Source organism: Schistocerca cancellata, chromosome 2 (assembly GCF_023864275.1).
Source record: "Schistocerca cancellata isolate TAMUIC-IGC-003103 chromosome 2, iqSchCanc2.1, whole genome shotgun sequence".
NCBI classification, from domain to species: Eukaryota; Metazoa; Arthropoda; class Insecta; order Orthoptera; family Acrididae; genus Schistocerca; species Schistocerca cancellata.
In genome coordinates, this window is record NC_064627.1 from 442605682 (window position 1) to 442631267 (window position 25586).

General features: G+C 41.8%; 1 protein-coding gene across 4 annotated transcripts in view; it reads left to right on the forward strand.

The window, feature by feature from the left end:
• LOC126161921 (cilia- and flagella-associated protein 300-like) overlaps nucleotides 1-25586 on the forward strand; it is a 144165-nt gene that overhangs the window by 23634 nt on the left and 94945 nt on the right. For 3 of the 4 annotated variants that reach the window (XM_049918091.1, XM_049918089.1, XM_049918093.1), the window contains exon 3: nucleotides 18474-18506. The exons of the other annotated variant lie outside the window; for it this stretch is intronic. In XM_049918091.1, coding sequence (XP_049774048.1) covers nucleotides 18474-18506 — 33 coding nt within the window. The remainder of the gene's footprint in view (nucleotides 1-18473; nucleotides 18507-25586) is intronic. 4 annotated transcript variants of the gene reach the window in all.

Below are 25586 nucleotides of genomic sequence, written 5' to 3' on the forward strand. Positions count from 1 at the left end.
TAGATGTACTGATAATGCTTTCAAAGACATCTGCTAACAAATACTGTTGTGACTTAGTTATCAAACTGCCATCTATGTCTACCCTTTAATAGGGAATGCTCACAGCCAGAAGACTCAGTGTGTTGTGGCTTGGCAAGACAGCCAAGCCACTATGACCGGTAGCTGAAAAGCACGCGTTCAAGCTCACGCAGGCTGGCGTGAGGTCTGGAACAGGACAATGTAATTAATATAGCCAATAAGGTACGTTTCTGCTAGAATACTTAACTTTAATTCATAATTGATGACCGTCGGTCTGACGGTACATGCATCACAAGATAAATAGCAAATGATAATGGCGCCTTGCTAGGTCGTAGCAAATGACGTAGCTGAAGGCTATGCTAACTATCGTCTCGGCAAATGAGAGCGTAATTTGTCAGTGAACCATCTCTAGCCAAATGAGAGCATGTCAAGTACCAGTGACTGCAACACTCGCAGGTGGGAATCCCATTATTGGTGTCTCAAGTGACTCACAATAAATGGGGTAAAGTATCAACAAGAGATGGATACAAATACACAATGAGCCTGTAACAGGCATAATTGGCAATTGATCAAACCAGGTGTCAAACATTTTGATTACAAATCATTAGTTTGTTTTTACTCCTGGCATCTCAAAACTACTTTCCCATAAAATTGCTTTTAATAAATTTTGTGTAGAAGTTCAGCACACAGTTATACAAAGCACTGTAGCTTAACCTGTTGGTAGGGCTGTGCCTGTAAAGTAGTGTGACTCATCAGACATTACCTACAGTATTCACCGTCTGGCTGGGGACCTGGAGCAACCTGTGGTGGTGGTTCATGGATTTGCAGTAGCAATATTTATACTGAATCCATACAATGATGCCAATGACCATTAGAGCTCCAGGTACAGAGGTAATCCTTGAAATGGCCACTCGATTGGGATAATGCTTGAAATGCCCACTTGATTGACAGTGTGTGCAGTAGGAAAATGGAGTGATGAAGGAAAACAGTTCAAAACAACTGACACACAGCAAAATTGAATTTATATCCCTTAACATTAGGCATGAGTTACCAAAGTGTGAAGCATTCGAATCTTTGTAAGGCTATACAGGGCTATTACAAATGATTGAAGCGATTTCATAAATTCACTGTAGCTCCATTCATTGACACATGGTCCTGACACACTACAGATACGTAGAAAAACTCATAAAGTTTTGTTCGGCTGAAGCCGCACTTCAGGTTTCTGCCGCCAGAGCGCTCGAGAGCGCAGTGAGACAAAATGGCGACAGGAGCCGAGAAAGCGTATGTTGTGCTTGAAACGCACTCACATCAGTCAGTCATAACAGTGCAACGACACTTCAGGATGAAGTTCAACAAAGATCCACCAACTGCTAACTCCATTCGGCGATGGTTTGCGCAGTTTAAAGCTTCTGGATGCCTCTGTAAGGGGAAATCAACGGGTCGGCCTGCAGTGAGCAAAGAAATGGTTGAACGCGTGCAGGCAAGTTTCATGTGTAGCCCACGGAAGTCGATGAATAAAGCAAGCAGGGAGCTAAACATACCACAGCCGACGGTTTGGAAAACATTACGGAAAAGGCTAAAGCAGAAGCCTTACCATTTACAATTGCTACAAGCCCTGACATCCGATGACAAAGTCAAACGCTTTGAATTTTCAGCGCGGTTGCAACAGCTCATGGAAGAGGATGCGTTCAGTGCGAAACTTGTTTTTAGTGATGAAGCAACATTTTTTCTTAATGGTGAAGTGAACAGACACAATGTGCGAATCTGGGCGGTAGAGAATCCTCACGCGTTCGTGCAGCAAATTCGCAATTCACCAAAAGTTAACGTGTTTTGTGCAATCTCATGGTTTAAAGTTTACGGCCCCTTTTTCTTCTGCAAAAAAAACAATACAGGACACGTGTATCTGGAAATGCTGGAAAATTGGCTCATGCCACAACTGGAGACCGACAGCGCTGACTTCATCTTTCAACAGGATGGTGCTCCATCGCGCTTCCATCATGATGTTCGGCATTTCTTAAACAGGAGATTGGAAAACCGATGGATCGGTCATGGTGGAGATCATGATCAGCAATTCATGTCATGGCCTCCACGCTCTCCCGACTTAACCCCATGCGATTTCTTTCTGTGGGGTTATCTGAAAGATTCAGTGTTTAAACCTCCTCTACCAAGAAACATGCCAGAACTGCGAGCTCGCATCAACGATGCTTTCGAACTCATTGATGGGGACATGCTGCACCGAGTGTGGGAGGAACTTGATTATCGGCTTGATGTCTGCCGAATCACTAAAGGGGCACATACCGAACATTTGTGAATGCCTAAAAAAACTTTTTGAGTTTTTGCATGTGTGTGCAAAGCATTGTGAAAATATCTCAAATAATAAAGTTATTGTAGAGCTGTGAAATTGCTTCAATCATTTGTAATAACCCTGTATTTTCTGATATGTAAGTGATATACTTGGATAAATCATTAGGGCACTGTTGATGCCTTATGGAAAAACCTGAGAAAGTCAGATGGATCACTGCCACAAGAGAGGAGCAATACCTTGGCATAATGTGGCTGGAAAAGAATGTGATGTTCCTGGTACTGTCAGAGGGCTTAGTACCAATTAATCCAGCAAGCTCCTTGTTGACAGAAGAAAGAAATACAGAATAGAGCTGACAACATGGCAATAGGATAAGTGATGAAAGCAGGAGGGTCAAAACATTAATTGCAGTGCATGCGGTCATAGGTGCCCACTGGCAATTCCAGCAGAGTGGATGCACATGGCCGGCCGCGGTGGTCTAGCGGTTCTGGCGCTGCAGTCCGGAACCGCGGGACTGCTACGGTCACAGGTTCGAATCCTGCCTCGGGCATGGGTGTGTGTGATGTCCTTAGGTTAGTTAGGTTAAGTAGTTCTAAGTTCTAGGGGACTTATGACCTAAGATGTTGAGTCCCATAGTGCTCAGAGCCATTTTTTTATGCACATGCACCATGCTCCATTAGTAATGTAAATAACTGTGTCAGCAGAATCAGTCCATGCTCACTCAGTCCACTGCAGAAATCAACAAGTGCGCAGTCTTGCATCAATTAATAGATTAAGTGTTTCAGCATTTCTATTTGCCTATGGGTGTAGTGACATGGACACTAAGCGAGTTCTTTGCAAGTTGGTGTGTCTTACATTGGAATATGCAATAGAGCTTGTGGCATCACTGTTAGTGACAATGATTCTGAATGTACGTTAATGTAGGTAACTACTACCAGTTCTCATGGGCTAATCTTTTCATATCTCCCACTGTACTGGGGATTGCTACTGTATCAAAATTACAGAAGTAACAGGCATCATGGTGCACATACTGTGTTGCATCCAGCATGAAAAGTATTTGTCGTGTAAAGTGCACTACATGCACATCTCTCAATGAGAGCATATAATTATTTACAGTATTTAGATAAGGAGGTATATCCTTATAATTGGTATGTTTCCCTCAACTGCTGTTTTCAAATGAACAAAGTTGCACTAATATGAAGTATCTATATCTGCTATTTCCCAATAGCTCAGTCTGAGCATCCTCTTAACTGCATTGAACATTTTTATACATGACATAATAAAATAAAAATACACTTCAAAGTGGGCAGGTAAGCCCAGAGAGAGGGGTTAAACTGTCAGATAAAACAAATAAATACCTAATCAAATACAAAGTTATGCAGGAAGAGCTTCAAAATCGAATGCAAAACACACTTAACATTTTTCATACATTTGTTAGTAGCTGGAGTAGGGGCTGTTGTGATAACTTTTCCCTTGTTGTTTATGTTGTCATGTACTTCTGGTTATAGATTGATATCTTTCACGTGAAAGTATTGGGCAATGAGCACCTAACGGTTCTCCCTACACCTTATGGTGCACCATAAATTCAAATATTACTTCTAGTTGTTACTAAAACATGATCGTTTTAGCAATTTTTTACCGTCTCAAAGGCCTTAATAATGAGGTGACATAATCATTGATGACATTGTGTCATTAAGTGTTTTGTATCTTTGTGCCTGTACTCTTTGTCACTGTAGGTCATCATTGATGGCCTTTGCAGTGATTTACTCAACCTACCTGCAATATCCTAAGAACTGTTGCTTTGCATTGGAGATTCTTGCAGACGTTGGCAGTTGATTTCCCAGTGATGAACCTACCTTGAAGTCTAAAATCTGCAAGTCAGTGTGGTAAATTATAGAAAGTAGCTTGAAGCATATATATTTTTTTAATATGTATTTTGTGAGGACATGAAAACTGTGTTTGGTAAAATCAATAAGCCATTTTGATGTGCAAAGGGGAGATTGTGTCTCTATTCCAGAGTTTTTTAATTGCATTTTGTAAAGGTGATAGATGCTGTAGCTAAGCAAGTCTCAGTGCAGTTGCTGTGGCTTGACACAGTGGTATGTACTCTAGTCAGTAGGATCTGCTGTCACATCAGTAGCAACCATACCTCTTGAGCATGTGGTGCCTTTATGACAAACAATATTCATGCTGTTGAAAAACATTGGAAAATGTATCTGGCTCATTAGTGCAGTGGCAGAATCAATAATGATTTGTAATACTTGATAGTTTTCTGTTATCATTACATATGCAAAGCACATACTTTAGTTCAATTATGTTTTGTAACATAAGGATATAGCTGGAATTGCTGCAGATTGATAAGCTAGTACACATAGTCACTTTTAGATGCTCAGGTTCTCATGATATGATTGCAGCTACAAAATAAGTGGCAGTTCGCACCCTAATTTGAGCGAAGCTTCACTGAACATGATGAATAATGGGTGTTACTTACATCATATGTTGAGTAGAACTTTGCAGTATTTGTATCTTAATGTCCGATTTCTGCTTACCGTAGGTTAAGATCTCTGCTAGGAGTAAGTTAACTTGGGTAGGATTTGGTTACACTGGTATATGAGAGAGAGAGGATTTCCATGAAAATATATATTGTAATGGAAAAACTTCTCGGTATTTGTATCTTAATGTCCGATTTCTGCTTAGTTTGAGGTCTCTGCTAGGAGTAAGTTAACTCAGGCAGGATTTGGCTATGTTGGTGTATTATAGAGAGAGAGCTCTCATGGAGCAAATCCATATTGTAGTGGGCCTTTGGCAAATATGGATCTCCATTAATCGCTCCTGCTACAGTGAGAGATAGGACAGCCAAATCTTCCAGGAAGTGTTAACTGAAGTTCTTAATGTGACTGGTATACTTGGGTTTACTCAAAACTATGTCAATTATGGTCCTGATTCTTCAATCACATAATGGAGTCACGTTGCATGAGAAACTAAAAATATTTTCCTTTATCTACTTAAAACTATTAGTAATAGTTTGCATGCTATGATTGGTATGGTAGATTGTGCAGAATGGTTTCTGGCGAGCTCTGAGCAGTCTAACATTGGACTTATTTAAGCCATGAGTGAAGTGCATAACCATTTATGTGATAATGGATTTAACATTTTAACTTTATGTTTTAATAGTTCTTTGCTAAGTTGGGATACAGTGGGTGTTCGGCACATGGATGGCTGTTTGATGTCAGAGTGATGGCCACCACTTGCAGCTAGAGAAGTGGTGGGGAAACTGGTGCACATTCAAACTTTTGCAAGGATGCAAGAATGTAGTGTCAGTCACTATAGTGGATAAGCTTTTCTAATTGTAACTTCATTAATATTTCCTATCAGGAGGATGGAAAGACATTTACCAGGCAATCAGTAATGATACTATGGTGCAGAAATCTTCAGTGACATGCTTGTGACCCTGTTGCCTCTAAGCTGCTGAAAGTAAGCTTATCTTTATTAGTTTCCTATTTTATAATAAGTTTTCCTTTCTACCAGATAATAATCAACAATATTGAACCTAAATGGGATTGAATTGCTGCTTCAGTGCACAAAATCTGAGTGTAGAATAATAGTAAGGGTTTTGTTTGAAAGTATGATTCTAACTCAACTCTTGTAAGCTTTAAGTGCTGTATAGAAGGTAGCTGTTTTAATGAACTGTTTCATTTTCATGTAAATAAATTGGCTGACGTCAAAAGTAATGGCAGTGGGTAACATGTTACATTTGTATTACACTCTGTGAAAGTAGCATAGGAATTTGCTCGTGGCATTATAAATCATTACTGATGAAACATCTTGTAATACTTGTTGAGAGATAGAACCACACTGGACCAGTGCTGGCCTAAAGCTGGCTTAAGGAATTAAACCCCTCCCTAAAGCTGAGGCAGGTAAAGAAAGGGTAAGATTGACCTCCACAAAGTACTAAACTCATTAATTGACCAGAAAAAAAAAAAAAAAAAAAAAAGAAAAAAAAAAACTCGCATGTCAAAACCTCATTTCACGGGCGGTACGAGTTTTACATAATTTAAAGTATAGTTATTTAACTAATTAACTAAAATCTCATAGAAAACAGGATAATCAAATTACACAAATGCAAATTTATGTCACATTTATCTTGGTTGCTTGATGTGTGTCGTGAGTCGTATGGGACGCGCTGGTTATCGATTCAAACAAACCCAGGACTCAACCACAAGACAACAATAATCCATTTCCATTGGGCTGAGTATTAACTCTGAAATGAGCCCAACAGCACACAGCAGAAGAAATGGAAGAGAATACTAAAGTGCCTGATAGGAACAGTCAACGCTAGCCACGACGAATAACTTCGGCGATATGGCCATGTCACTGGATCACTGTTTTAGCGGAATGTGAATGTCAACCACTGCTGAACAAAGATGTATGATAGGTCTTACTTTGATTGATACACTTTCCAATGAATCGCTACTGGTACCGGGACACAGTCTTGCTTGATAGGTCTTACTTTGATTGATGCACAAACTGACGAGTAGCTACTGGTACCGAGACACAGTCTTGCTTCCACATCGACAAAATAGAGGACACGGAAGTGATAAAATTTCAATAACATCTTGAATCAGACACCTCTATTCAGACCCAAAGCCAGTAACCTTATCTAGGCCACATCCACAGTAGACATAGCGTTGACAACCGTCACACTACTGAGGCCCACTCACCACTCCGGCCTTCACGCTCACCACCAGCTGCGTGTGCAATGAGGAACTGCTTCACGCAGAGCACACAGTGCTCCCTTGGGATCGCTAGTCAACAAAAGATGGCATGTGGCAGGAATTGAAATTAACACTGCAAGCGACATTAAGAGGCAGAGGAATTGAACTGTGAAGAGCACACAGTTCACACACTACGTGTGAAGCATTGTAGGAAGAAATAAAACAGTTGTGTACTGGTAACAGTTATTGCTTGCAAATGCAAGATTTATGTATCTCAGCTATCCATTGGTACTAATAACACCAAGTGAGATGGCAATTTTCTAGGTGTTCAAATTGTAGCACAAGAAGGAGTTTCTGAGTGACTGTCAAGTGGAGCGTAACTTGTGTTCTTCATGTGTATGTAACACTTATGTTGGGTTATGACCACATGTGTTTCTGACAAATGGATCACTGTTAAGCCTTTTACTCCATTTAGCATCTATTTCACTTATAGCAACATTATGCGAACTGACTCAGTTTTCTATAAGCTTTGTGGAGGTCTTTTGTCTCCCTAGACTTGCATTACTTAAATTCAAGCAATTTGTTACTGTTGATTCATAACACTTCTTCTTTTCAGTTTTTTTGTTTATGACCAAGTCTAAGTGGTTGGCAGTGCCTAACTTATGTAATTTGTGACTGTTACAGTTGTCAACACCTTTGACCCATACTGACATGGATTCAGAATCATTTATTTTATGATGATTCCTGGTCCTGATAACCACTCATATTGGATAACCATCCAGCTCTGGACGTAGAAAATTTACCAATCGATAACTGGGGGCTCAAGGATGCAACAGTTTTGCCTATATAAGTAATGATTTTGGTAAGAAGGTGTCAGTCTTTGTGCACAAGCAACAGCATTTGACTGCTCACACAGAAGATGCCATGTTATTATAGGAGGAGAAGGCATACCTGCCTTACTGTGTATAAAGCCATCGATAATATTGTAATTAATACCGAGAAATATGTAGGCATGCAGGTTATTTTGCATGGCCTGCCAGTGTTCTGTGGTGGTGTTCTGAATTTTACGCTTACTAACAATGATTCTGCACAGCATGGTAATGGCTGGGTTATCGTTGCTCTAGTACATGGACCGAAAGTAGAAAAAGTACCAGGTCTCGAATCATTTATCAGTCATGACATCATTGTCTATCCGACATTTCAGACCTGTGAGTTGTACAACAGAGACATGGGTAAATCGTATTACATGTCCACCATGCCTTTGGTTATCAGGACCAGGAATCATCATAAAATACATGAATCTGGATTCATGTCAGTATGGGTCAAAGGTGTTGACAACTGTAAGAAAATAAAGATTGTAGGTGATCTCACACACTATTACAGAAATTAAATAAAGTCTTCCTTTCACCCTATCCCTAAAAAAAATAAAAAAATATATAAAAAAACTACACACTGATCTTGCCAAAAGCCGAGAAGCGATTCTTCTTGGTGTTGTAGCTCTCTGGGGCACCCTGGGATTGCACTCTGTGTGAACCTTGACCTTAGTGATTACATAACCGCTTATTGCTCTGTGTTTACAAACAGACTGCACATAGTGCATCTTATGTAATTTGTGACTGCTGTATCACAGACTTGCTCACACTTTCACATTTTCCTGTAACTGGCAGAAATTTGCCACAACTGAAAGGGCATTTATGAATTAGCTTGCTTATCAATTAGTTCTCATGACTTGAATCTTATATTTTTCTGCTCTAGCTGCTGATGCTTAACAGCATGACTTATAACATGACACACACACACTCACTCTCTCTTTTCTTTTCTTTTTTTCTTCTTCTTCTTCTTCTTCTTCTTTTTCGGAACAGCATGCATCTCTGTTGTACTCAATTTTCTCCATGTAATACATTTTACAGATGCAAACAAATAGTTAAATGATCCATATCTTTCTTGTCCTATTTTGATACATTCTTATCAGCAAATCTTTCTCCTTTAGTCTCTGGACCTCAGTGTGTAGGGATGGATGCTTGATTCTTAAAGCACAGTGAGGACATGCTGGCAATGCCCTATCTTTCTTCTTTTTCTGCTTTGTTGTGGTGACAGCTTTACTAGTTGGTGTGACTTTAGGTGTAGAAGTTGGTGCTCCTTGAGGTGGCACAGTTCAGCCATGATACGTCTTTAGTCGATCGAAGTATACTTTGCAGTACAATCAGGTAAATGAATTTTGGCATTCACTGCGGAGGTGATGCACAATAGAGAGAAGGTGCCCTCATACCAAGGAGTGAACTTCTTAGTTTGTCCCTTTTTTACCATGGAATTTCATAACAATACCAAATCACTGGGTTTGTATTGAGGGAGTATAGTGCCTTTGTTGCTACATTCTGGCTATTTTTGTGTGGCTTTGAAATTACTGTGTTTAACTTGGCTCCATATGACTCTTAGATGGCAGACCAGCCTTTTCACTTTGCCAATATTGACAATGGGTGGCAAAGTGTCAATCTGGATCTCCCACAGACTGCTTCATATGGGGAGTATCCCGTTGCTTCATGGATATGAAGTGACAAATCCGATGTATCTGTCCCAATCTAACTTGGTCTTTCCTACATAATATGATAGCATTTGAACAATAATTTTGTCCGCTCAATCTATGCACCCATTGGCCTTAGGATGAAAGGGCATAGTTCACCGTTTTTTGGTTCATAACATTTTGCAAACTTGTGAAACCAGTGCCAACCTACAATTTGAGCCTTGGTCAATGAGTATTGCATCAGCTCTTCCAAATGGCAATACCAAGAGATTGACAAAGGCAAAAGCAACAATTTCAGCAGTCATATCTACAAGTGGTATCAAAATTAGATACCTTGAAAAGTGATTGATAACTGACAATGCTTTGTGGAAATGGGCTGAAAATATCTAAGACCACAATTTGAAATGGTTTCAATACTTCTGGTAACTTTTGTAAAGGAACTTTAGTCTTTGGTGAAGGATCTCATTTTTGCACAAGGCAGACAATTTTGTGTATACTTCCTAACATCAGTGTGTCAGCCTCTCAACCAATCTAAGGCTATTCTTGCATTCACGGCTCATTGCCCATTATTGCAGGCCTGTAAACTGCTGTGACACTGTGCTGCTATTTGTTGTTACAATTCTTTAGGTATTACTACTCTGTTACCCAATTGGGTCTTGTGATACAGTATACTGTCTTCTGTAACAAAATCAGAGAGTGATGCATACTGGTGGCATTCTACATCTCTCTCTTCTGAGTCTTTCAGTTCGTCTGTGGAAACATCATCTGTTTGTGCAACTCTAAACTTTCTGCTTAGGCTGTTGGCATTGCTGTGCCAGCAGCCAGGCTTATGCTGAACTGCGTAATCATATCCTGATAATTTTAATGTCTATCTAGTCAAGCAACTACTGGGGCCTTTTGAACTTAACAGCCATACTAAAGCAGTGTGGTCTGTAACCACAGGGAACTGACACATACACAAGTAACACTTAAAGTAATTTACTCTAAGCATGAAGGCTAGCAGCTCCTTCTTGACAGCACTGTCGTTTCGCTGACTTCATTTGTGTGAAGGTGTAAACAGTTGGTCTTTCCTCACTATTATGTTCCTGACTTAAAACAGCTCCGACACCATACCATAATGCATCCGTTGAAAGAATGAAAGGTTTTTCAAACTTTGGAATGTTAGTAAATATGATCTAGTCAAAGTTTCTTTAATTTTCCTTATTGCTACTTTGCACTCATCTGTCCATTCAAACACTACATCTTTGTTTAGTAATTTTGTTAATAGCTTTGCTGTTGTAGCATAATCCTGTGCAAAATTCCTATAATAGCTGGCTGAAGCTAGGACAGATTTTAACTCTTTAACGTTTCTTGGGGTTGGAAAATTATCCACTTCTTCATTTAGCCTTCATGTGGCTTAACTCCATCTGTACTAATGATGTGTCCCAGGTACTGAATCTGTGACCGTGCAAAAGAATGTTTCTCTAGTTTTAAACTCAAGTGTGCACTTTGCAATCTCGACAATGCAATTCTTGATCTTTCTGCATGCTCTTCCATTTTTTTACCAAAATTATGATGTCATCAAGATACACAAAACACATAGTAGGCTTTAAACCTCTCAATAAGAAGTCAGCAAATCACTGAAAAAATGGCAGGAGCATTTCTTAGACCAAAAAGCACAATAAGAATTCATAGAGTCAAGATGGGATCACAGAAGCAGTTTTAGGTTTGTCTTGTGGTGCAATTAGTATCTGATGGTACCCAGGACACATGTGGCAGGGTAGAAGGGTAGTAAAGTATTTGCAATTTCCTAACCTGTCTAAGGTCTCATCAATACATGGCAGAGGGTAAGTGTCAAGTATGGTGCCCCCCCTTTTTTTTATTTTTTATTTATTTATTTATTTTTTTTTTTTCCGCAATGACAAATGGACTGGTCCACAGGCTTGCAGCTTGCAGAGTGTTGAATTGTCACTGCAGCCAATTTCTGTTGAATCATGTCTTTTAACAACTGATTGTAAATGATGAAGTAACTGATATGGCTTCTGCACAGTTGGTCTAGCATCTCCTGTGGGAATTTCGTGTTGTATGAGGTCACTTACTAGCAAATATCACCATTCCTTGAATAACCACACATATTTCTCTAAAATTGGATACAAAAGATTTTGCACTGTCTCTAGAAAATGTGCCAACTTCTCTTTCAACTGATTTCTTATCAAGGTGGCTAGTGCACAAATCTTCCTCGCAGATATTTTTGTCTTGACACTGTTTCTGGTTCAAAACTTCTATTTGCATAACTTCTTTGCCACTGGCTTGTAATGTGCCATGTGAGTTTTCTCTCCCATTGACCAAAATTGTCAACACACACAGGTAACTGAAACCTGTTCCCTTTTACTTTGGGTCTACGTAGCCCTCTCTTAACATGGATTTGCAACCTGTCGAGAAAATCGTTCTTGATGAGTGGGTCAACCAGAAAGTTTGATCTTGGTGGTACCTGGTCTTTTACTTAAATCCAGAAACTTTTCTTGTTCCACCACTGATTGTTACAGATATGATAGTTTTCAATGTGCATTTACATGGTTCCATTGAAGCTTGTGAGGTAGGCCTCCCTTCACAGGTTCCTCACAAATGAGACGCACACTCACTGTCCAGACAGTGGTCTGTGTCACTGAACTAAACAGCATGTGTCCTACAATCTATCAAGCCTGATAGCACGTTAGAAGATTGTTTCCCAGGATGATATCAAATTTCCATCTGCATTTCCTCACTACTTCCATATCAAAGACATACTTTTTCCCTTCAGTGTGCAGGTCTATTGTACAAGTACCAGCATGTCTGATTATCTTGTCTCCAAGTCCACTTATATTGTACCATGGCGATTTTAACACATGCTTGTCATTATTAGAAAAAAAAGACCACTAACCTGAGCTCTAGTATCCACAAGAATTTTGACACTCTTCCCTCTGACCTTCCCCTCTCAAACTAAATATGCCACCTCAGTGGGCTCTTCCCTTTTTGTTGGGTTCATATATTTCATGGTGGGTGTCAGAACCGGCCCCACACTTGTTTCCCAATGAAATAGTACTCCTGCCTGACTGACTATTTCTTTTGTTACCTGTTGAGGGAATTTAGCCACTTATTTTGCGGACAGTGATCTTATTCATGTCCGACAGTATGGCATTTCTTACAACAGATAGCCCAGTAGTGCTTGCCCATATGGTTGGGCTTCCCACATCTCCGAAAATTTGTGTCATTAATGAACACATGTCATGCTTTGTTGGCACACACTGGGGTGGGTCTTCAGACTTCCTTGTGTTATAGAGCAAGTCTTACTACTTCATGCAAGGAGATAGGGGAGGCTACCTTTACCTCTCTCCCTGTGCCTCTCCCTATATGTAGATTGATTCCATATATGGATACATCAATTGTTCTCACATCAGCTTCTTCAATTAACACTTCATTATGTGTATTGTACCTTCCTAGGGTGTACATGTGACAAGATACTGCCCTAATTCTGTCTGCTAATGCTTCAAAGGCCTCCCTGCTTTTTTTGTCGAAGGGTGGAAACTAATCATGGCAATAGCTAACCCTTTACTTGTCAGAGTAACGCTCTGCTACCCCCTATGCCAAGAAATCAAAAGTGAGTGCTTCCCACAAAGCATCTACTGATTCAACAAAAGTTTGCGCATCACCCAAAAGCTTCAGCTTGGTAAAATTTAACAATAAATGGTCTGGCCATGTGCATATATGTCCAATGTGTCCGACATTTTTCAAAAATGTTGTTACACTTTTGCTTGGCTTTCCAGCAAAAGAAGGTACAAAAGTTATGGCTGGAAGTGACTGGCACTAACTTTTCTGTTTGAACTTTAGAGGCTCTTGAAGGGCTTGGAGTTGTCACATTTTCAGCAACTCTAGCTTCACGTTCACGATTTATCATGTTAAGCTGTTCCTGTAGCTCTATTTTTTCAAGTGGTAAGGTTGCTTATATGCTGCTGCAGTAAAATAATGTTATAAGGCTCCTTCAGGGCCACATCTGCAGCATTGAAAGCCAATTTGGTCCTCTCTGCTCGTTGGCAAGGCCATAAATCCAGCATGATTTCAAAACTGGGATTTAAACTGAACAGATGTATACAAAAAAAAGATCTCGCTCTATTCTAGGTGATGAAAATATCCGTCAGCAGATGTTCACTGGAGTTATTAACTAGCAGAATGCACTGCAGTGACACTTACATACACTGAGGTGGCAGTGGTGTTGGCGTCGGTATCAGGAGTGGCGAAGGCTGGAGTGTCAGGGGCAAGCTGTGAGAAGCTGCTGCACGGTTACAGCACTCAGCAGCAGTGCACAGTGTGGTGCAGCCTGCAACTACTCTTCTACTGTTAGCAGCTTGCCCTGGCATGGATGCAATGTAGTGGCACATGGCTATATGGTGCTCTTGTGTACTTGATTGGACTATCACTGCCTAACACACTGTCGGTCATGCCCGAATGTGCTTCTAGCGTGAACAGCTAAGTGGCCCACGGAATCAAATCTCTGTGCATCGTTATGGTTGCCAAGACATAGGATCAGCAGGAAAATATCAATTTGGATCAAATGGTGGGAAAGATCCCACTCTTGGACTCCAGTCTGTAAATGTCAGGCAGGTATCAGAAACTGAGGTGGGCATCAAGAGTATTTTCCCTTCACTTAAAATGAGAAATGTCAGGATTCAGGGAAAAATGGGTTTTATTCCTAAGAATTACCACTGAGGGATACAATATTCATGATAACTGGCTATAGTCACAGAGTGAACTGCACATGGTATGAAAAGAGCATTTTGTCCTCTATAGGAAGGACTGGTTGACACATCCAGAGGATAATGAAGCTGGCAGGCAAAAGAGCAACTCGCTGTTGTGGCTGCTACCTCGCTGAGTCTCTTGCATACCTCAAGTGATGGCACTTGGTCCTCCCATTGGCGGGTGTGTGGCAGAAAGTTGGCATCTCTCTCTCAGCAATACCATGGTGGTGCCAATAGCTCAGTGTAAGAGGCTAAGTTAAAATGATGGGAGCACAATACAACAAAAAATATTATCATATTACCCATTACCATGTACACTGCATTACAGCAGTGGCCACATGCCCTCCTCCTGTCTTGCTCATACTGCTTCATCCAACATGAACACGCATAGAGCTACAAGTGTCCAAAGAAAGGCCACATTGCATGAGTGTGTATTTTGCACACAGTAGTACCATTGGACATAAACTGTATCTCTACAATGACTGTTTCTCCCAACAGACTGTTTATTGACTTGCGTGTGTTTCATAAACCACTAAAAGTGTGAGTGTCCACAGGAGCTGAAGTACTTTACTAAATGCACAGATGTATGTGGATTTGGGCTCTCCTCATCTCACACAGCGTTCACAGAAGTTGGTTAGCTGGAATAAACAGCAGATTCCAATCCTTGGTCAGTTCTCTTCTTCTGTAACTTACAAATCTGTTGTTTGCCCTTCCTTATCGTGGGTTATTCTCATACAGCAGACCTGTTAGAATTAGAGGTGTTTATCACTTTTGGTTTCTCCTTGGCTGGTGAAGTAACTTTAGTGTCAGATCAAGTTTCATATCAGCAACTGGAGTCACTCTGCTCAGAGTTTTCATCTCTGTTTTCCCCTGGGCTCAGTTGTACTACCAGTTTTCAGGCCCCTAACCACAAAAGACTTTTTTCGTGTATGTGGGGAAGGGGGGGGGGGGGGGGGCAGATGTCTGGCATGTTGCCCTACTGTCAAGACTGAATTACACCATCTGACATCATTTGATGTCACTCGGCCTACCTCTTCCAGTGAATGAGCTGGTCATCATTAAGAAGCTGATGGGTAAGCTTCACCTCTGCAGTGACTTCAGTGTCATGATTAATGCACAGTTTGTGATAGATATGTAGCCTTTGCCCCACCTTGATGATTGCTCACAAAATTATCTTGTGGCCACTACTCTTCCAAGATTTATTTGCTGGAAGTGTACCTCCAGCTCCCCTTGGATGAGGCCACTAGGTGCCTTCTCATTTACAATGCACCTTTCAGCCTATACTAATATCAGCACTTGCCTTTCCGCTTCACCAGTGCACCTGCTGTTTTTCAGTGATTTTTTGGAACACTTGACAGCCTCTATACCCGGCTGCGTCACTTACCTCAACAATATAATTCATTTGTGTATTTCCACTGGAGACCACCTTAGTAATCTTTGATCATTGTGTTTGCAGTCTGTGGGTCTCAAGTGCAATCTTAGCAAATCTCAATTTTTTCAACCATCAACTGAGTTTTTAAAACCTGGGTTTTAAGGTTTCTCACACAGGTGTCAAGTCATTACTTCACCAAGTTGATGCAATCGCAGCTTTGCCATGGTCAACCTACATTAAGGAAAGTTTTTACCAGGTGCATCCACAATTGCTCAGCCACTGCATGCACTTTTATGTAAAAATGTGCCTTTTGGTCTGAACAACCCATTGCTTACACTTCTAAGGCTTTAACTCCTGCTCAGCAGAAGTATTCTCAGGTTGAAAAGGAGGCTTTAGTGATTGTTTTCACCCTCAAGAAATTTCATTTCTTCTTGTATACTTCTAAGTTCCATTTAATCATGGATCACAAGCTCACTGCTCTTTTTAATCCTTTGGCTTCTGTGCTGGACAAGGCATCGTTTGCTGTGGTGGGCTCTCTTCCTCTCCCGTTACCATTATCAGATCCACTACCAGCTGCTGTGCAACACACTAGTGTCAATGCATTGTCTTGCCTTCTAATCAGGCTGAACCTAGTGTTCAGAAGGATTAGTTGCTTTGTTTCTATTTAGATATTGAGAACCAGAATGCACTTGATGGTTTTCCCATCACTAGTGCTGCAGCTGTTACTGCAGATCCTGTCCTTAGTTGGGTTCTTGCTTTTGTGTAGCATGATTGGCCAAAAATGTCCCCAGGCCATCTACTCCCTGAGTTGTGACTGCTACTTCCTTACACTGTAATGTACTGCAGCTTCTGCATGTCAGTCACTGGGAGACCTCTTACACCAAAGCTTTGGCCTACTGGTGTGTGTATTGGCTGGGCATAGATGGGGATGTTATGCAGCTTATTGCTGTTTGCAGTCACTGCATTTGGCAAAAGACGGCCCTGCGGGTGTCTTTCTCCCCCTGGCTAGCACAGAACACAGAAGCTCCCATTGGAGTGTCTACATGTCGATTTTCATGGAGCCTTCCTGAACCAGTATTGGCTCATTGTTGTGGACGGCTGTTCCCAGTTCCCATAAGTGACACATTGTCCATCCATGTCTGTGGTAACCAGTATTTCGGTTCTGTCTAAGACTTTTGCCATTGAGGGTCACCCCTCTAATGTGTATACTGATAATGGCCCCCAGTTTCTTTGGAAGTACATGTCGGGCAGTTTCCCTGAAGCTGCTTTAGTCAATTTTTTTGAGTTTGTACCCTTTCACTCTAGTAGGGGACAAGAGCCTGGCAGAGCTACTACATGAATGCCAATCATGGACCCTCCTTCACCTGCTGCATCATCACCTCCACAACAGTTCCGGCTGGGTACACTTCTCTGGGCTTGTGGCTTCGGCCATCACTGAAATTGATTCCTGACATCATCAACCATTGCCAGAGCTAGCGCCTGTGCATCATGCATGCTCCTGGTGGGCAGATGTCCCATCACTTTGCCCAGCTGCAGCCACATGCAGCAGGCCCTGTTCTGGAAAGCCCAATGCCTTCCCATATCTGCCACTGCTGATGGCTGTTCTTGTGTCACAGATAGTCTGGTTTGTGCTGCAGAAGGGATCACTGCTTGGCAGATTGCTGTCTGGGGTTCCTACCTGTGCCCCTCCTTCCTTGGTTGCCATCACAAACGCAGCCCCCACTGCACCTTATGCCACAGCCATTGCTATCACCTCCATCATTGGGTCCTTTGTGGCCATCGTCTCCAATGCCCCTGCTGATGCTTTTGGTGCTGACTGCTGACCTCGACAAGGCATCACTATGTAGATGCCATCCCCAGTCTTGCCCTATAGTCTTTCACAAAAGAGGGGATGGTGCACCTATCCACCCCCTCATCGCTTCCACCCTTACTCACCTGTGCCTGTCCACACATGCTGCAGCAGCTGCCGTCATTAGGCGATAAAACGGACATCAGCACCATCATTGGTGTTTCCTGTGGCTTGTAATCTCAGTGTCTTATGAGATCAATGTTCTTCTTTTTTCACAGTACCAGTGCTATTTTGGTACCGATGCTTGTTTGGTACTAGTGCTTGTTCGGTGCCAGTGCTTTTTTACTGTACCATGCATTTTTCCATGTCTGGTGTTTTTTATGCATATCTGTATGTGGTTTTCCCACCCCTTAGAGGGGAGGAGTGGTGTATCTTCACTCATGACATGTGTGATTTCAGGGAGCGCACTTTCATACAGTTCACAGATCCACTTATAGAGGCCACCAGGGTTGGCACCATGGTATACTCCGGTGAGCCACCAAAGAAACAACATTATTTAAGTGATCCCAAATGAGTGCTTGGTCTATTCTTTATGCTGTATTACTGTTGTCCGGTCAGTGCGTTCAGTGCTATGCACAACCTGTATCTTACATGTTGCTCTAAAAAGTACTATGTCCATACATCATTTCTGTTCTTGCTGTAAGACAGGCAAGTACTAGTAGACACTTAACAGCTGTGACTAACTTGATTGGCTGATCACTGAAAGTATAGTCAAACAATAAATTCTTTTTTCAGCAATATGGAAAGGATAGATTGCTACTCACCACACAGAGGAGCCATTTAGTTGTAGACACATATTCACACATGACTGAGTTGAGCCTTAACATCCAGAAACAACAGTGCCCATGTGTGAGTGTGAGTTGTGCCTGTCTGAATGTTTGTGTGTTTTCTTTTTATGAAGCACTTAATCCACAAGCTAAACATTCGTAATATGCTTTTTTATAGTGCCTGCCTGCAAGTCAACTCCTCCTCCGTATGGTGAGTAACAATCTGTCCTTCCAATATTGGTGTTTTGTCATCCTGGGCTGTCCACTGTTTAAATTTTTTCTTGTACAGTAAAAGATAAAAATAAAAGTATTATATACCATGAAAGAATTATTGAAATGAGACAGAAATCCGAAGATGTGATGTACATGTACACACAAACAAATGATTACAATTTCAGAAAAATGTATGATTTATTCAAGAGAAAGAGCTTCACAATTTGAGCAAGTCAGTAACACATTGGTCCATCTCTGGCCCTTATTCAAACACTTATTTGGCTTGACATAGATTGACAGATTTGTTGGATGTCCTTCTGAGGGATACTGTGACAAATTCTGCCCCGTTGGTGCATTAGATCATCAAAATCCTAAGATGGTTGAAGGACATTGCCCATAATTCCCCAATAATTCTCAATTTGGAAGAGATCTGATGATATTTCTGGTCAAAATAAGGTTTGGAAAGCATGAAAACAAGCAATAGAAACTCGTGCCAAGTGAGGGCAGGGATTGTCTTGCTGAAATGTAAGCCCAGGAATGCTTGCCATGAAGGGCAACAATATGGGGAGTAGAATATTGTCGATGTATAGCTGCGCTGTAAGGGTGCTGTGGATGACAACCAAAAGGGCCGTGCTATGAAATGAAATGGCACAACAGACCATTGCTCCTGGTTATGGAACAGTATGGCAGTTGACAAATGGATCAAATGGCTCTGAGCACTATGGGACTTAACATCTGAGGTTATCAGTCCCCTAGAACTTAGAACTACTTAAACCTAACTAACCTAAGGACATCACACACATCCATGCCCGAGGCAGGATTCGAACCTGCGACCGCAGCGGTCTCGTGGTTCCAAACAGAAGCGCCTAGAACCGCACGGCCACACTGGCCGGCAAGGCAGTTGACAATTGGGTTGATATCCCACTGCTGTCTGGAGCGTCTGCAGACATGTTGTCACTAGTCATCAGGGCTCACTTTGAAGCAGGACTCATGAACTCATCACTGAAGACAGTTCTACTCCAGTCAGTGAGATTCCATGCCGAAGATGTATCTGTAGATGACTCAGACAGTGGTGAGATACCAATCTGACTGTCACCCACCATACAGCCCAACAACCAGCAGTGATGCCATTTCATTTCTTAGCACAATGCCTTTGGTTGTTATCCATGGCATCCTTACAGCACAGCAGTATGTTGATGATCTTCTACAGGTCGTTTGGTTGTTCTTCATGGATAGCTATTCTGGTCTTATATTTCACCATGATAATGCCTGCCTACAAATGGCAAGAGTTTCTACTGCTTGTGTTTGTGCTTGCTAAAACTTACCTTGGCCAGCAAGGTCACTGGATGTCTCCCCATATGAGAACATTTGGAGCATTACGGGCAGGGTCCTCCAACCATCTCAGGATTTTGGTGATCTGTTGCACTAATTGGGCAAAATTTGGCATAATATCCCTCAGCAGAATATCCAACAACTCTATCAATAAATGCCATGCTGAATAACTGTTTGCAATAGGCCAAAAATGGACCAATGCATTATTGACTTGGTTAATTTGTGAAGCTCTTTCTCTTGAATAAATCATGTAATTTTTTTAAAACTGTAATCAATTGTTTCTCTGTACGTGTATGTCACATCTACCAATGTCCCTCCCAATTTGATAATTTGTGCACAGTTTTCTTGGAGTGTACTTACATATATTGCATTGCAGGTTTTAAGCAGACAGCCAGCTGGCAGCTAGTGCTGATCATATGAAACTGTTCCCGCATTTCATAAAAAAAATTTCATATCACCACAAAAAATGATGGCCTTATTGCACTCAGGTGACATATGCTGATAAACATTTTCCCACTGATGTTGTATCCCCATTAAGAACAACATACTAAATTGTGTTTATTAACATTTTCTAGACTGTTATGCTTCAGTCCTGCAGATTCTCTTGAATTTGTTGAAGTTTTTTTATGTATGAGGATATATTCACTGGGATTGTGTCTTCAAGGTTAAATAGGAGTGTTTTTTGTGTGGAAGGGATGACAGTTGGTACTGGTACTATTGGTGGTTGTTGGATTTTATATTGATAGACTTATGGACTGTGCCATCAGAGAGATGGAGATCAATGTCCTGGAAGATGGCGCATTGGGTTGAGAAAGAGCAAATCAATCAGATGGAGGAGAAGGTTTTGGAGGAATGAGGATAAGACATCTTGGTCCTTGATCAGATTATAAATGTATTATCAACAAACATGAACCAGACAAGGGTTTGGGGGTTTGGGAGGCTAGGAAGATTTTCTCTAGGTGGCCCATAAACAGAGCAGCATGGAGGGTGCTGTGCTGTGCCCATGGCTGTGCTACAGATTTGTTTTACAGTGGTGTCCAAAATCAAAGCAACAAACCACTGTTTCCCCATCCTGTGTCTAATTCATGATATAATCATGCAGACTGTCAGCAGATGTCCTTATGATCATGTTCTGCATGGAAGATGGCAATGAATGAAGATGGCATTCCCATCAATGGACAACCATTCCAAGAATGACATCAGGGCACCCATTAAATGGTATAGTGTTTGCCAGATAGTCCCACATCCACAGTCACTGTGTACACAGTCACAGACAGTGCAGTATGGCATAGAGAAGATGCCTACCAGACTCACTGCAGTGGAGGGCCATAGGAAGAATGGAAGCAGGAAAGTCACACGCTGATGTCACCTGATGACTTATTGTGAATCATTCTGTTGTTTCTCCAATGTGGTGACAATTTATAGAGACTGAAACTGTATACCGAAGACCAGAGCAAGGCTGATCATGTGTGACATCAGAGAGAGAATACCATTATTTGGCTGTAAGGGCTTAATAGTAGCGCCTTGGTGCTGCATGGCAACTGGCACCTGACCTTGCAGCATCTACTGGAAGCCTGTATCGATGCAGAAGGTGAACAGAAGGCTTCAGCAGAATGGCATTTACTGTCATAGACCTGCTGTATGTGTACTTCTGATGCATCTTCACAGAAGGGAACGTCTGTAGTGAAGTCGTCAACAAGCCACCTGCTCAGTCGAACAGTAGGCCAATGTTCTTTTCACTGATGAGTCCTGATTTGGTCCGGAGAGTGATCCTCAATGCATTCGCATAGGAGGGAATGTGGAACATAATTTTGGGACCCAAATATTGTGGAAAAAGGCTGATATCGAGGAGGATCCCTGATGGTGTGGGCAAGGATTACATTGATCACTCAAACAGCTCTTCATGGAATTATATAGATGAATTGGGAAGGTTTAACTGCTGTCAGGTATCATGACAAGATCGTGGGACCTTTTGTGTGGTTGTTTCAAGACATTGTGGACCCAAGACTTCGTACTGATGGACGATAATGCTCAACCTCATAGACTATGGGTTGTCAATGTTTTCTTGGAAATGGAAGATATTGCACACACCATGTGGCCTACTCACTCTCCTAATTTGAATCCTGTAGAGCATGTTTGGGATGCACTAGAGAGATAGGTTGCATCATGTCAGTGTCCACCAACCACGCTTCAAGAGTTGTGATCAGCTCTGCAGGAGACTAACAACTTCATTCACAGCATTCCTCAATGTTGTCAGGCCTGTATTGCTGCCACAGGTGGTCACACCCTATACTGAGAACATTAACAAGTTGTTGGAATGTGTGTGCAAATTCGTTAAGTTGGAAAAAATGAACATTTTTGTCTATCATTATGACTGTTGCAGTTGTTCGTATTCTGTATTCATTACATTATTTCTGCTATATTATCACCTGTTTATACCGTTTTGTTGGAAAATAAAAGTAACCTTGCAGAATTTCCATTTGTTGCTTCAATTTTTGGACACCAGTGTACATTTTCCCCTTGAAGAGAATTAGTCGTGAATGAGGATGTAATTGGTAAGGTGTATAAGGAATGAGTTAGTGAGTTTTGAGACAAAAGAATGCTGGAAGTGGTAGTCTTTGACAGCAGCAAGGCGATGAACGTGAGAGTTGCCGAAGAATAGCGAGATGGTATCAACAGTGATAAGTATGGATCCATTAAGTAAGTGAGTTGGTGAAGGAATTGGTTTGTATGAGAGGCTAGGCTATGGGTAATTAGTTGGAAGTGTTGGGTGACAAGAGCAGAGATTCATTTAGTGGATGCACAGTAACCACCTACAATGGGGGTGTCCAGCATTTTTAAATTTGTGGATTTTGGGAAGCATTTAGAAGGTAGGTATGTGGAGATCATTGGGATGAGGAGTAATATGGGTTCAGGAGAGAGATCCTGGGATGGGCCTATGGACTAGAGTAGGAACTGGAGGTTATGTTGCACTTCTGGAATGGGGTCACTATGGCAGACCTTGTAGGTGGAGGATTCAGACTGTTGGGGAAGCCTTCTTTCAGAAAGTCACTGTGATTCATCATTACTGTGGCAGCACGTTTGTCTGCAGGGAAGGTACGAATGGCTGTTCTTTCTTCTGTTGTGAATTTTGTATTTTTGGGAAGGGACCAGTGGCTAAGTTAGAGGTAAGGAATTCCTAAAAAGTGACCAAGATTGGTTAGGTGGGAGGGGATGAGGTCACAGTTTGATAGGCACATGAAGTGGGACAGGTGAGGTTCAGTGGTAGGATTAGTTTGGCTTAGTTGGAGCTATTGGTAGCGAGGAAGTCTTTCCACTATAGGGATCTTGGATGAGTCCAGCATGGTTGAGCTTAGTGTGGGGTTGAAGGCAGAGCCTTTGCTTAGGACTGATACTCCTGTGGGATAGATATTTGTGGTGGATATGTTGATAACAATGTTTTTGGAATTTTTAGGTTCTAAATTTAGTTTCTGGAGGGAGTTTCAGAGGATGTGGTAAATGGAAAAGTTTATAAAGTAGAGGCTGAGTGTTATGAAGGGTGAGGGGTTGACAACAGGGTTTTCAGGGCTTAGGATAGCTGTTGGTAGGTAGTGGTGTCCCAAGGTGGCATTATGATCTCAATAAGTTTGATAATTTATGGAAATGGTGCCCGGAGTGCTCTTTCAGGTGTTGGAAGGCAAGGCATCTAAATTGGGAGGTGTAGTTTAGGTAGATGATTGATCAGTGACAGTATCTAGCAGAGGTGCCTGTGCCAAGAAGATTTGTTTTTGTAGTACTATGTTTATGAGGGATAGGGACTGACAGAATCTGAAATTATGACCATCTATCATGAAGCCCGGAAGTGAAGAATATCCTGTCCAAGGTAGTACATATCCCAACTACTGTGGTATTCCACTATCCAACCAACCTACACAACATCCTGTTCCACCCCTATACCATTCACACTCCTAACTCCTAGCCACAGAGGTTATAACTCTGTGGAAGACATAGATGCAAAACCTGACTGATTCACCTATCCAGGACATTGTCCTGTTGCAGGCTTATCCCATTCCATCAGAGGCAAAGTCACCTGTGAAAGCAGCCATGTCATGTACCAGCTCTGCTGCTATTTTTGCACAGCATTTGACCACCAAATGAATGGCCATCACATGAATGGCCAAGAACACAGTTGACTGTACAGAGATAGAATGCACAACTGAGCACAACATGATTAAGTTCAGTGGCTGCTTCACAATTCATGCCATCTGTATCCTTCCACCCAGCATCAGTTTTCTGAATTATGCAGGTGGAAGTTATCGTTGCATTACATCCTTTGCTACCATAATCCTCCTGGCTTCATTCCCCATTAACCCACTGCACGCACATCCTCTACCCAACAGTCTCGCCCTCCTCTATCCTGCCACCTATGCCCTCATGTCCTGTGTGCTCTCCCTTATGCATTCCTATCCCACACATGGGCTACCTCCTACTGTGCTGCCAACTACCCCTCCCCAGCCCCTTCTCCTGCTTCCCATCTCATTCTCCATCTACCCACACCACATGACACAATCCCTCACTCCAGTCAACCAGGCAAACTGCAGTTCCAGCTAGCACACTGTAGCTACAGACGTGTATGTGTTCTTGTATAGAATAACAAACATGATTTATGTAACACAGTACTTTATAGAGTGACACATAAGATAAAATGAAGTACTGGTTGTCCTTAGTACTGAACACACTGACTGGACAACAGTAATACAGATTAAAAAATAAGCCAAGCACTCATTTGCAATCACTTAAATAATATCGTTTCTTTGGTGACTCACCAGAGCATGGCAGGAGGCCAACCCAGGTGGCCTCTATGAGTGGGCCTGTGAACTATACGGACGTGTGATCTCTGACATGCAGGAGCTGCAATACATTCTGGCATAAGGAAGCGGAAATCACAACCCGGGAAGCAGCATCCTTCTTATCTAACAAGAGAACCCCATTATACACAAAAATGTGGTGCTGGAGGGAGAAGCAGGAAGTCCCAGGGAATTACCTGGTGAAAATCCCATCATACACAAAAAGGTGCTGCTGGAGGGACAGGTAACTACACAAGGAATCCAAGGCAAGACCTGGATGGTGGCAAGGGGGGGGGGGGGAGTTCTCTAGTGAACTGTGCTGCACAAAACAGAGGGCCTTCATTTATGGATGATGCTATAGTGGCACTAGTGATTGGAAAACCATCAACCATGTTCCGGTTCTAAGTATCTAAGAAGAAACAAAACAACTCATCCTTATCGAACGTCATGTCCGGGTCCGATCAGAAGACGAGATAAGACATCGACATTGGCATATTGCACCATTGGCCGGTAATAGATCTGATAATGATAATGGGAGAGGAAGAGACCCACCACTGCAAACAATATGCTGCCTTGTCTCGCATGGAAACCAAAGGACTAAAAAGAGCAACCAACAGTTTGTGATGTGTGATTAAATGGAACTGAAAACCATAAAAGAAGACATGAAATTTCTTGAGGGTGAGCATAGTCACTAAAACCTCCTTTACATGAATTACCCTAGGACTATATGTGTGCCAACACCATGTCAAGACCATGCTGAGGGGAATCTGTAGCCAACACAAGATGCTTACCAGGCTGAACAATGGCCAGCCATAGGGCAGATGGAAGCTTAAATTTAAGCAAAGCAAACACTCTGTTACAAGCTGCAGACCAGAAAAAGGCACATTTTTATGCAGAAGTGCATGCAGGGGCTGAGCAAC